Below are 14382 nucleotides of genomic sequence, written 5' to 3'. Positions count from 1 at the left end.
CTGCAGGACCTTGAGAAATATAGTATAAAGAGTGAGGCTGGGGATATGGCTCAAGCAGTAATGCGCTCACCTGGCATGCGCAGGGCACTGGTTCAATCCTCAGCACCACATAAAAATAAAAGATGTTGTGTCCACTGAAAACTGAAAAATAAATATTAAAAAAAATTTTTAAAAAAGAGTGGATGTGTTTTAGTCAGCTTTTTTGCTGCTGTGACTAAAGGACCTGATCAAAACAACTGTAGAAGAGGAGAAGTTTATTTAAGGGCTCACAGTTTTAGAGGTGTCAGTCCATAAGCAGCTGGATCCATTCCTCTAGTGAAGCTGAATATCATGGAGGAAGAGTGTGACAGAGGGAAGCAGCTCACATGGTGATCAGAAATGAGAGAGAATGAGAGAGGGGTGGGGGTAGGGGTAATCTTGATGAATATAGTATATCCAGGTAGTCTCCAGGTCTTCCAAGCTGAGCCTCACACATCACAGAGCAGAGACACCGCATCCCCACCATGCCCTGTTCATATTCCTGATCCAAAAAGCTATTCTTTTTTTTTTTTTTTGGGGGGGGGGGGATGGAGTATCAGGTCTCTGGAGGCATTAACATTCCAATCTCCCAGGGCAGGCCTCCACTGATGGCTTGTCTTTAAATTCTTGCTTCATTTGGAACCAACATGCCTTGTTTCTTTGTCTAAATTTTCATATCTGCCTTCTTCATTAAAAAAAAATGTTTTAAGAAATGAGAGGTGCTTCTAAATGAACTCTATGGAGCATCTTACCTAATACAGACTCCTGAGCTCCACCATAAGAGATTATTTAATTCATTTGTTTGGGGATGTGGCTGAGTCTGTAACGCAGATGATTCTGATGCTGGGGTCCAGGGTAGTGCTTGGACCCTAAATGCTGATTTTCAAAATGGTAACCTACCAGTTTCTCCCACAAATATCTGCCTCAGTGATATTTCCACAAGTTAGATCACAATAAGGCACCAAATTCTTCGACATGCCTTCCATTAAGAGGTGGGTTCTATATCCCCTGCCCTTGAATTCACTAGTTCTTTTAGAATCTGCTATACCTGAGAAGCCCAAGCCATATGGAGCAGCTATGAGCTCTGCCTTTGAGTCTGCTCCTCGGACATGCCAAGGAAGGAGCCTGTAGGTCACTCCAGCCTCCAGCCATCAGGTCACTGTTAGAAATACTGAGGTGCCGCCAGAAATCAAACACATGCTTAAAAGTGGGTGGGCATGTGTTTTAGTCAGCCTTTTTGCTTGCTGTGACCCAACCAGCACAATTATAGAGGAGAAAAGTTTTATTTGAGAGCTCACTGTTTCAGAGGTCTCTATCCATAGAAGACAGGCACCATTTCTCAGGACCGGAGGTGAGGCTGAACATCACAGCTAGAGAGTGTGGCAGAGGAAAGCAGCTGACATCATGGTGATTTGAAAGCAGAGACAGAGACTCCGCGCACCAGAAACAAATATATACCCCAAACCCACGCCTCCAATGCCCACCTCCTCCAACTACACCCCACCTGCCTTCAGTTACCACTCTGTTAATCCCACCAGGTGATTAATTCAGGCTCTCCTAACTCAGTCATTTTTTTTCTCAGAACCTTCTTGCATTGTCTCACATGTGAGCTTTTGGGAGACATCATACATCCAAACCATACAGTAAGGTAAACTTTACTTCTGCCAGAAGGGCGAGCTACAGAACAAGGCTGGGAGCCAGGTTAGCAAGTGTGCCTGTCCCAGGTAGTCCCTGGCTGCTTATATCCCTAATGGGGCACTGCCCTTCATCCTGATTGGAGGAGCTCAGGGTTACAGTCTATGTGATTGGCTAACTTTAAAATTGGGGCAGGCAAAGAGAAAGGCTATAATTAAAATAGCTACACAATTGGATCCAATTAAGGCTGAAGACTATATTCTGAAAATAAACCACCAGATTTTCTATTTCCCACAGTCACCTCAGACTTCAGGTCTTCCCAGCTGAGCAGAGACACCGCATCCCCACCATGCCCTATTCACATTCCTGATCCACAAAAGCTATTCTTTTGGTGTTGGGGGGGAGGGCAGTGGAGTACCAGGGATTGAATTCAGGGGTACTAAACCACTGAGCCACATGCCCAGCCATACTTTGTATTTTATTTAGAGATTGGGTCTTGCTGAGTTGCTCAGCACCTCACCTTTGCTGAGGCTGGCTTTGAACTTGTGATTTTCCTCTCTCAGCCTCCTGAGATGCTGGAATTACAGGTGTGAAACACCACACCCTGCCACAAAAGTTATTCTTATAATAAAAATGTTATGGTTTCATGCCACTTCGTTTTGGAGTGTTTTGCAATGCAGTAACTGAAACTTTACAACTTTACAATTTTGGAATATTTTGCAATGCAGTAACTGAAAGTTTTCTCCAGGAATATCTACTAAAATGCAAACACTCCTTGGAAGGATAAATTCTTTCAGATAACATGTAAGCAGTTTATCTAGCAAATAGCAAGACAGGAAGAATGAGCTAAGATATGTTTTCTTTTCTCATTGACCTGAAAGCACCATGGGACAAAGAGATATATAAATGTAGCTTCCAGAAAACTGGAGGCAAAAAGATGGCCATACCTTGAAGTCAACATTGCTTAAAGAGTAGATGAGGCAGCAGAATGAAATCCAGCTTGACTTACTCCACAGCTGTACTAGAGACCAGCTCCAAAACCCCTCCAAGAGCTCTCTCACTAACTGTAAATCCCAAATTTATTTGCCTAATGTTAGAAATCACCTAGAGATCACATAGTAATAAACACCACAAGTCATGCTTACCACCAGGCAAGTTTGGAAAATACTAAATGATAGAATTTTATGTCAAATACAAACCAAGATAGCAAATGTGTAACCTTGCCCCACAAGAGTCACGATTCTGCAAGGATAATGGGGTTAATTTGTGAGCTTTGTGTTCATACAAATAAACAACAACAACAACAAAATAGTAGAAAGTTCTGGAAACCTTGGACCTTGAAAATTTAAATCCCACCTAAGCCCTATTATAATCATGTGCAGAAAGAAGCTGAAAATATTAGAATTCATTTGCTAATCAGAAACTACTAATTATGTTACATTTAAAAATGTAAAGGCTTTCCATAAGGAATGCTTAGCAAATATTTTCATTTATAAAATATAAAATAAGAGGGATGCTAGGTTAAATATTCATGGTTTTATTCAATCTATTATCTAGTCCTAGTAAAAAATGATAGAGCAAGACATATAATGTGGACTCTCTGGATTGAGAGAACAGAGATTGTCAGTTAAAAGCCATCTACTTTAGTAATTAACATTATTACACAATTTCCAGCCTCCACCACTTCTCCCTCCCATAGTTTGTGAAAGTGATTTTTAATCTCATTTCTCATTGTCTTTATACGTATACATTACAGTCTTCTAAAGAAACTGGGTGGGGGGCGGGGGGGCATTGGTCTTAGTCATGAATTCATAATGTAACTGGCTAGGACTTTCAAGTTCCACATTATTATAATCATTTTCACCATACTGTTGTTGACCTAGATCAGTCCAAAACTCTCACAGAGACTCATAACAATTTAGGTCCCGTTAAGCCTGTTCAATTTTATTTCTCTTGCCTCTTGAGGCCATTTAATAGTTGCCTGGTATCATTTTGCTGAGTAAACTTGATACCCATCTCTGATTCCAAGAGCTCTCACATATTCTGAGGGATAGAATAAAATGTCTGCAGAAATAGTATTTGTGCTGGTGGATTCCAAAATTTCCAGCAATAAAAATGGGAATTGCTATGACATATTGATATAGAAGCCTAATACCCCTCCTTGGACCAGGGAGTCTATGTAAAGAAGTCAGTTACATAGTCAGTAGCTAAAAGGAGCTCCTTGTTGATCTGGGGTCTGTTTGATCTTCTGGCCAAATATAGAAGACCTTGGCTGCTCACTGCCTCTCTGTGTTGTTCTGTTCTCTGTGTTCCAGGGACGTGTCTTACACCAGTGTTACTGCCCTGCCGTCCAAAGGCCTGGAGCACCTGAAGGAACTGATAGCAAGAAACACTTGGACTCTTAAGAAACTTCCACTTTCCTTGAGCTTCCTTCACCTCACACGGGCTGACCTTTCTTATCCCAGCCACTGCTGTGCTTTTAAGAATCAGAAGAAAATCAGAGGGTAAGTGGTAGGGACCCAGAAAGTGATGAGGGGCCATGGTAGAGGCTGCGTTAATTTCTGGGTTTGGGGAAGAATCTCTGTGGTTTGAAAAGCAGGTGGAAAAGAATTGGAAGCATCTGTATGAACAGGAAACCTAGGAGCACAATAACCCTGAAGATGCCGAGTGGTTGCGGACAAGAAAGAAGGTCAGTGTCTCTGAATAGTAATAGCCGAGGTGAGGTTTAGTAAAAGATGGCCTAGTAGGGACAGGTGTGACCAGGTCATGTAGCACCTTGTAAGAGGTTACAAGACATGACTTCTGGCCTCCAGATGCAACACATAAACAACACCACAACCACAAGGACACACTTGCCAACAACACATGCAATTGGACTACCTGATCCGTCAGGACCTTGCACCTGTCATAACTTGCTGGTTGCATGTATATCATTTTAGAATCAGCTCAGCTTGTATCCCAGCCCTGCCAGTTTCTAGCTGTGTTATCCCAGCTTGTCTTAAAATGCTTTATGTCTTGTACCTGTTCTCCTAAGTCCACCTTCATTAATCTCTTATTCAGTCCCCCTCAGCTTCTCTGTAAGTGTCTGCAAGTTGACTTTCTACACTCATATTTGTACTCAGAAAAGAATTGGGATCTAGTTTTGGGGGCAGAAGCAAAGTGGCAAGTTAAACGACTGTGCAACAGGTGTAATGGCTGCAGAAAACTAGAAGTGGGGCAAGAGGATGGAAGCAGCAGACTATACTGACTCCATGTGGCACTAAGTAGGAAAGGACCAGGGAGGGATGGAAAGGATCCAGGCTTCTCCTTAACCTCCCAACTGGATAGAAGTGCTAGCCCATTGGACTTTTTTTTTTTTTTTGGTTGTAGATGAACACAATATTTTTATTTATTTATTTTTATATGGTGCTGAGGATCGTACCCAGTGCCTCACATGTGTACCACTGAGCTACAGCCCCAGCCCCCACTGGACATTTTAACCAGATCTCATTAGGTGAATCAAAACCTGATCAGCAGCTGAAGCAAGGTAAATTCCTTTTGTTGTAAGGAGATCAGGGAAGACTCCTCTGAGAAAAGGACATTTGAGTTCAATATTGAATAATGAGTCAAGGCAGCCACCAGTCTTCAGGCAAACAGGATATGGAATTCTAGAGCTCTCGATGGGAATAATAATAACAACAAATAACAATATCCAACATATATATGCACTCCCAATATTGCAGGTGCTGTTGTAAGAGCTTTAAAAAATACTGATCTACTCCTTTAATAAACTATGTGAAATATCTCATTAACCCACAATCCAAGTGAATAAGCCAAGGTTCTTAGACCTGCTCCAGGGAAAACAGCTGGAACTGTAGAGCCAGGTTCTGACCTACATAGACTAGATAAATATCATGCTTTTTTATTATTGCTGTGCTTGAATTGGTTATAGAGGAGAAATAAGAGCAATGTCACTGGATCACAGTAGGAAAGGTAGGGAGTAAAGGAAATGGTGTAGGAGAGACAATCCTGGCCAGATCATGTAAAATCTTGTAGAATCATGTACATTATCATAAGCACTGACATCTTGGGTGTTGTGGGTCTCCTGATATTAAGCAAATATTTTTTCTGCAACTCATTTTTCTGCTGCCTTGCAGAATCCTTGAGTCCTTGATGTGTAATGAGAGCAGTATCCGGAGTCTGCGTCACAGAAAATCTGTGAATGGTCCCATCTACCAGGAATATGAAGAAGATTCGGGTGATAGCAATGTTGAATACAAGCCAAACTCCAAGTTCCAGGATATCCACAGCAACTCCCATTATTATGTCTTCTTTGAAGAGCAAGAGGATGAGATCATTGGTTTTGGCCAGGAGCTCAAAAATGCCCAAGAAGAGACTTTACAAGCCTTTGACAGCCATTATGACTACACTGTGTGCGGGGACAATGAAGACATGGTGTGTACCCCCAAGTCAGACGAGTTCAACCCCTGTGAAGACATAATGGGCTACAAGTTCCTGAGAATCGTGGTGTGGTTTGTTAGTCTGCTGGCTCTTCTGGGCAATATCTTTGTCCTGTTCATTATCCTCACCAGCCACTACAAGCTGACCGTCCCACGCTTTCTGATGTGCAACTTGGCCTTTGCAGATTTCTGCATGGGGATATACCTGCTTCTCATTGCCTCTGTGGACCTCTACACGCACTCTGAGTACTACAACCATGCCATCGACTGGCAGACAGGTGCTGGGTGCAACACAGCTGGTTTCTTCACTGTCTTTGCCAGCGAGTTGTCCGTGTACACACTGACGGTCATTACCCTGGAGCGCTGGTATGCCATCACCTTTGCCATGCGCCTGGACCGGAAGATCCGCCTCAGGCATGCCTATGTCATCATGGTTGGCGGCTGGGTTTGCTGCTTCCTGCTTGCCCTGCTCCCTCTGGTGGGAATAAGTAGCTATGCCAAGGTCAGCATCTGCCTGCCCATGGACACTGAGACCCCTCTTGCTCTGGCGTACATTGTTCTTGTTCTGTTGCTCAATATCGTGGCCTTCGTCATCGTGTGCTCCTGCTACGTGAAGATCTACATCACGGTTCGAAATCCCCAGTACAACCCTGGAGACAAAGACACCAAAATTGCCAAAAGGATGGCTGTGTTGATCTTCACCGACTTCATGTGCATGGCGCCAATCTCCTTCTATGCCCTGTCGGCACTTATGAACAAGCCTCTCATCACTGTCACCAACTCCAAAATCTTGCTGGTTCTCTTCTATCCACTGAACTCCTGTGCCAACCCATTCCTCTATGCCATTTTCACCAAGGCTTTCCAGAGAGATGTGTTCATCCTGCTCAGCAAGTTTGGCATCTGTAAACGCCAGGCTCAGGCATACCAGGACCAGAGAGTTTGTCCAAAGAACAGCACTGGTGTTCAGATCCATAAGGTTACCAGGGACATGGGACAGAGTCTCCCCAACATGCAGGATGCCTATGAACTGCTGGAAAATTCCCACCTAACTCCAAATAAACAGGGCCAAATCTCAGAGGAGTATAAGCAAACAGTCTTGTAAGTTGATCCCATAACCACTCACAAATGGTAGGGGGACTTATAACAGGCTGGTGTCTTGAACATGCACTCCAATCTCATGACACACAAACACACAGCTGACCTGACCTTTGTGCAGGTGATGGTTCATGAGGTCATAGTTCATCTCTGGAGAGTGACTAGCATTAAACTAATCACCGCCTCCAAGAAGGAAGAGAAGCCACCAGCACCATCGGAATCCCAGGTGATGTGAAAACAATCTGGGTTCTCTGGAAGACGTGCTTCATGCTAAATTCAGAGATGACCTTGTGTGACATGTTCAACAAGTATAAACTGAACCATTGTTCTTCTTGCCTTTATACAGCATTTCATACTAAAGATTCAGCAAATGGTGACCACAGGATAAAAACAGCCCCATATTGACTCATTCAGCTTCACATTCCCTTATACAACCAAAGAGTTTTAATTCCTTAAAGCTGAAAAGATAAAAACAGCTAGATGCCATTCAATAGCTGTTATAAAATAGGAAAAAGGGAAAAAGATTAGCTTTGAGTTCCCCCCCCCCCAGACTCTGAAAGTATTAATCATTTCTTCACTAGCATCTACCTGATATTATGTGTTGCCTGGAGAAACTGGTAAGATTTCAGTTCATGTGATCTAGAAAACTAGAATTAATCTTATTGGCTATTCTCATAGCATCAAAGATGTGAAACATAGAAAATATTTGACTGATAAAACAAACTGAACTCCAATTAACTAGGCCTCAGAAGTCCATGGAAATGAAGGATTCTATGGCCTTTTCCATTTAAAATTTTGTGTCTGTCTCTTTCCCTCGAGACAGATTTCCATGACAAAGAGAAAGAAGACCACTAGGTAAGTATAATCTATTTTTCCTATCTTGTAGGGTTGTTGTCTCCTTTTTGAAACCAGACATATGACTCAGGAATATGTCTGCTTCCAAAAATTTCTGAACCGAAATTTCCATTGAATGACTATATTGAGTTGGATCCAAATCATTTATCTCATTACTAGATCTATATTGCTATAATCATCAGACCAAAACCAGATGGGTATTGATATAACAGAATAAAAGTCCTGCAAGTCTCAATTACTTAGTTACTACTTTACTTTGCCAAACCACTGCTAAGCACTTAACTTGTCTTCAGGGATTGGTATATTAACAATTTCCAGCCCACAATACCACACTTAAGCTGTCAAGAGAGAGGTGTCTTCTCTTCTGATACGCCTGCTCTTTCCAATCCCTCTGACCACTGGATATAAACCTTTATTCCCTGACAGTGCTTCCTTACTTAAAATCACTAGGAGCTTCATCTTGGATTCTCTCGCCAGGTTATCAGTCATGGAACCCCTCTAATTTCTTGCTAGAAAAGAGTCCCCAAGCAGAGATGGTGTTTGCTTCTCAGTCCTGATGAACCCCAGCATAAACCTTTTGTCATTCTAGATTTGTGGTGTGAGGTTAATGGGCCTTCAGAGATGGTCCTTTCCTGGGACATTCACCTAGAATATGTTCACAACCATAACCATCACTACACTTGCACATCTTAGCAAATCTTATAAAACACCTAAAATCGTGGCTTTCCTAGCAGTTCATATGTAACTAATGAAATTAAACAAGTGTGTTACCTCTTGGCATGTTTCTCTCCTGTGGCATTTTGAAATATCATGTCTTCATAAATAATGTGTTTTATCTTGAGTAGCTGAACTAGTTTGTGCTTTGGAGACAGAGTCCTACGAAATAGACTTCAACGAGATTGTTACTAAAATTCGCATCCACAACATAAAATAAATGTTCTTTCTATAAAATGATCGTTCGGAGTCCTACAGCATTGTTCTTTCCATTTTGCGTTTCTTTGGGGGTTAACATTATGTGTGTTAAAACTAAAGAGAGGGAAGGACAATTGGCTCATTTGCTAATGAATCCTTATTAGTAAACAAATAGTTGACTATCAACAACTTAAGTGTAACATTGGATCTTGACTGTAAGTGGTCTCAATGTGAAAAAAAAAAAAACTTAACTTTTAGTGAACTATGATTCTTCCATAATGATGATGGCTAAGAGAAAAATAGTAAAACAAATATATCAAGCAAAAGATTAGCATTAGTACTAGGAATTGAAGCAATATTCTAATGAAAGTAATAAGTCTGTAAGTCCTTTCTAGAGTTCACGTTAGCTGGGATCTTTCAATTATTTGAAGACAGATCCAAATCAGTGAGGTTAAAAATTCATGCCCTACTGAAAACAGGAGGGTCACCAGTTCAAAAACAACCTCAGCAAGGGTGAGGCGCTAAGCAACTCAGTGAGACCCTGACTCTAAATAAAATATAAAATAGGGCTGGGGATGTAGCTCAGTGGTTGAATGCCCCTGGGTTCAATCCCCGATACCTGCCCCCCAAAAATTGATGCCCTAAAGCTTACACTTGTTGCTCAAAACATTCTCAAATTTATTGACTTGTTTTGTGGATAAGCTACTGTGTGTAATAGAAGTAGGTGGTTAGAAGAGGAACCTATATTACAGGGAGCACCATGAGAGTGGCAATAAAGGAAAAATGAAGATAAAAAGAAGAAAATCAAAATCACAAGCACTTTAAAAGCAGTAATAGTTTAAGACCAAATACCCCTACCTACTTGAAGTCTTTGGAGGGAACCATATTATAATAGAGTGGAGTGATTCTTATTCATTCTGAATACATAAGGAGACAAGACACCCTTGCCGGTAGCAGTGAATTCTGTTCTAAAATGCTATGAAAGTTCCAGTTCAGCATGAGGCCCTACACCCACCAATCTTCCTCCTTCAAATTCCACGGAAATGACCGTGAGAAAATAGACAATGAGGTCAAGCTGAATATGCCTAGCAAACTGGACGCTTGGAACCACCAGCAAACCAAAGACTCGGGTGGCTTTCTGAAAGTGGCAAGTAAGGCTTGGAGTGGATGGGTAACTCAGAAGGGAGGAGTCCGCAGCCTCCACCACACTCACAGAATCAGGCTGCAGCTGTGAAAGGATGCCTTCTTCCCTGTAAAGTCCCAGAGACCCCAAGCCTGAAGGTCACAGGAATGAGTGGGTAACTTGGGTCATTAATTGAAAGTCTGGCACTTGGCATCTCTTCCATCCAGTATGTGCCCCACGTCAAATCAGGATCTTTAAAGAAGGCAAATGACCAGTGTAGACAAAGAATCCAGTCCAATCACCCACTTCCTGTCTTTGCAACACACATTGAAGCCTCATCCTTGACACAGAGGCGTCACTGTGTAGCTCATTGGTAGAGCACTTGCCTGGTACGTGAGAAGCCCTGGGTTTGATTCCCAGTACCACGAGGAAAAAAAAAAAGAGAGAGATGTCACCACCAGTGTCCCTCTGTCCAGGTAGGGAGAGGTGTCATGGGAGGAAAATCCATACCATCTGCCAACATTGACCATTCTTATCCTTTATTCAGAAATGTAAATGAGCCACCAAGAATGTGACAACTTGAAGAAAATGAATTGCACATTAATAATAGCACACAAAAAATAAAAAATGAACAAAAAGAACATTTGTCCAGAGAAAATAAATAATTCAGAAACAAAATACCAGGTTTAAAATTCCAATTAATAGCATTAGAGAAATTTGAGAAAATAATAGGCCCTACAACAATAGCAACCTACTGTTTTTTTTTAAGGTAGTGCTCTAGAGTTAGAAGTTTTGTCAAATTTGACAAAGCAAGAATTTAACAGAAGGAATGGAGGTTAAAGTAGAGGATATTTCCTAGAATGTTGATGAATAAAGATGTGAGAGAAGAGTTAAAAGTTGAAGTATATTGAGGGCTGGTCTCCAAGTCCAACATCTGTCCAGTTGGACATCAAGAGACAACATGGAAGACATTATAATCAAGGAAGTAGAAGAGGAAATTTTCTTCAACAGATAATGATTGATAGTGTCCATTTAGTGCTAAAGAGGATTAATGGAAAGAGTCATTTTTAGAACAGGACTTATAACATGTTGGAGTCTCAGAAGTGAGGGGTGAGCCTAAATTCTTGAGAGAAAAGTCAGCTATAGCGTAGGACTAACAGACTGCCAATTCACTTCTCATTATCAACAATGCACACCAGGGACAAGGGAGCAGCACCTTCAGTGACTTCAGAAAAACTAGTTTAAATCTAGACTCTTAAATCCACCCAACTTTAATCCAAATGTAAAGGCAAAATAATGACATGTTTATATAATAAATATGCAAGTACTTCATTTAATTATGTAAGACCCGTGATTTAAAACTTTGAATTAAATAAAAATATAGCTGGATGGTTTTTTTTAATTGCATACTGGGTTTAACTTCTTAAGCTGACTCAGTAGAGGCTTTTTATTTTATTTTATTTTATTTTTATTTTTTTGCAGTACAAAATGCTTTGAACCCAGGGATGCTCTACCACTGAGCTATATCCCCAGCCCTTTAAAATTTTTATTTTGAGGCAGGGTTTTTCTTAGTTACCAAGGCTGACTTCAAACTTATGATGCTCCTGCCTCAACTTCCCAAGTAGCAAGGATTACAGGCATGAAGCACCTGTATCTGGCTTTATCTGAGAGATTTAAATAACCCCTGCATTGTTTATGACCCCACTGGACATTAACCACTTATGTATGTAAGCCAGTGTCTTATTCTAGCACTGTCGAATTGTTTTTATATACGTAGCTTCTTCCGTGCTTTTTGGACCAGTTTTCAATTTTTCCTGCTTTTTTTTTTTCATTAAGTCATACATTGAATAAAATCTTTGACACATGCTTATTTTCTATCCACATGAGTCATTTTTTGAATATTCTCCACATGCTCTTTTGTGAAAAAAAAAATTATTGGAAGTTGTATTTCAGATGGAATGTAATTTCTTTCTCAATAAATCCTAATACACCATAGTAAACTATATAATTGCATTATACTATAATTAATAATGTTTATATGGCATAATATGGAAATAAAATTGTGTGAGACTCACTTATACTGACCAGTAGAACATGAATATCACAACCCTTGAGAAGTGGAAATAATGATCAAGTATTGATACAAGAGAGCAGGGGCAGGAGAAACATAGGATGTGGTGAAGAAGATAAACTCCTCTCTTACTCGATGGGGAGAGAAGAGAGGCTGCCCATAGTTCATAAGATAAAAAAAAAATAGAACCTTGTTTTCTAAGATTGCAAAGTCAATCAGTTGAAAAACTAACAGTAATAACTGGAAAAAAAAATGTAAGGCCAAGAGAAGAGATGTTCAGTCCACTAACTTCCCAATCTTCATCCTATGCAGCCAAAAGATTTAGAGTCTATATATCCATAGTTCAAAAAGTAGGTATATAAGCATATAATAGAAGCACAATGGCTAAAATCAAAGAATGATTTAGTGATTTTTTTCTGAAGAGCAGGACTAAGGACTAGGCACTGCTAAAAATTGCTTGAAGTTGTATTGTGTCCCTTCGAGTTCATATGTTGAAGTGCTGACCCCATGTGACTGTATTTGAACACAGGGCTTTCAGGGAGATAACTAAGATTCGATAAGGTCATAAGAGTGGGACCCTAATCTGATAAGACTAGTATCCGCAAAAAAAGAAATGCTAGTAAGCTCTCTTCCACCCTCATACACACAGCAAAGAGATCGCTGTCTACAAGTCAGGAAGGCAGACCTCAATAACCAACCTTAACAGGACAAATATCTTGGATTTCCAACCTTCAGAACCATGAGAAAATAAATTTCCAAGTTGCCCAGTGGAAGTTTTTCAATTGTTACTCTTCTATAATGATGATTTTTATTTTCATATACATACTTTCTTAAGCCATTAGAATCATACTTTAAGATAACAGAAGTGTGACAGTTAAAGAACATTGCATAATGGCTAATTTTTTTTAGATATCTGAGTTACATATTTAGAGTTTTAACAAGAGGCAAATATCACAATAAAAATGATGGGTGTAATTAGCTAGTCATTATGAAATTTAGATTTTACAGGGTATGATAAATCTAAGCCAATGATTTTGAAGTGCCTACCTAATTGCAAAATCTGATAAGCTAACCACTAAGAAAGTAAAACTTCTATATATTTGTTCCAGTGGAAAGCATAATCACATTAGATCCAAAATTATTTTCCCATAAACGCATTGCTCTAAGTAGCATAAAAAAATAAGCAACTAATTACATGTTATATTAATTTAATAAGTAAAAAAATTAAAGTCTGAGCAGATTAGGGAAACCAAGACTCTGTATAAACAACTTCAAATCAATCACCCCAATAATTTAGGATAATATTGAAATCTATCCTGGAAATTTGGGAATTCTGTTCATTTAGCGAAGTATTTTAGATGAAGAGGGCTTAGGAAAGTAATGAGTAATTGCTATTTTTTGAGAGCTCAAGATATAAAGTTTGTATCTCAGTCCTGTGCCTCACAGTCTTAAAAAACCGCAGCATGGATCCTTGTACCACATTTTGGGGGGATTAGAGTACAGTACTCTGTAGAAATAGCTCAAGTACATGAAAAATGCTCAAAATAACTAATAATCATCAGGGAAATGCAAGTAAAAGCCACAAGGAGACACCACCTCACCCCAGCTAAAATGCTGTTAGCAATCTCCCCGCAAATTACAGAAAAACAAAATCCAACAAAGATGTGAAGAAAGGGAACCCTTATATACTGTTAATGGGAAGGCAAATCAATCACTATGGAAAACAGCATGGAGGGTCTTCAAAAAACTAAAAATAAAACCACCCTGTGATCTAGCAATTCCAACACTGGAAATATATATCCCAAGGAAATGAAGTCATCATTCAAAGAGACACCTGCATCATGTGCAAAAGGCCTCTGGAATGATTAACTTAGAAACTGTCAAACTATATAATGACAAATGACTTACAGGTCTGCAGAAACAGGGTTTGTTATAAATAAACAATAGAACCATTTTACTCTATTTACTCTCAGATATTTTTCTGATTTCTCAGAGCTCCTTAAGCACTCTGACAGAAAGAGAACAGGGGAAGTATTAATAGCTTCCACAAATGTTGGAGAAATGAGATATCCTGGCCCATCAACACCCTGGTCCAGATGAAAGAGGAGATGGCTGACATCATACCTGTTTTCACCATCTGTGGGCCAACTCTGGTGAAAGGGAAAAAGTGAGCACTTTTGGCTCTCAGAGGTCTTGCCAGCCATTCAAGTTGCTACTTGGTTTCATTTTAATTA

General features: G+C 40.1%; 1 protein-coding gene across 3 annotated transcripts in view; it reads left to right on the top strand.

Moving 5' to 3' along the window:
- The window catches only part of Tshr (thyroid stimulating hormone receptor), a 145151-nt gene extending 136179 nt beyond the window's left edge, over positions 1-8972 (top strand). For all 3 annotated transcript variants that reach the window (XM_058577766.1, XM_046440731.2, XM_058577767.1), the window contains 2 exons: positions 3969-4157; positions 5790-8972. In XM_058577766.1, the coding sequence (XP_058433749.1) occupies positions 3969-4157; positions 5790-7194 (1594 nt within the window). In that variant the 3' untranslated portion in view covers positions 7195-8972. The remainder of the gene's footprint in view (positions 1-3968; positions 4158-5789) is intronic.
- Positions 8973-14382: the final 5410 nt, after the last annotated feature.

This window comes from Marmota monax, unplaced genomic scaffold, assembly GCF_021218885.2.
Source record: "Marmota monax isolate L192 unplaced genomic scaffold, Marmota_monax_Labrador192_F-V1.1 WCK01_AAM20220418_F8-fsc00017, whole genome shotgun sequence".
Lineage (NCBI taxonomy): Eukaryota > Metazoa > Chordata > Mammalia > Rodentia > Sciuridae > Marmota > Marmota monax.
The sequence above is the reverse complement of the archived record's forward strand: the minus strand, read 5'-3'. Positions and strand labels throughout refer to the sequence as shown.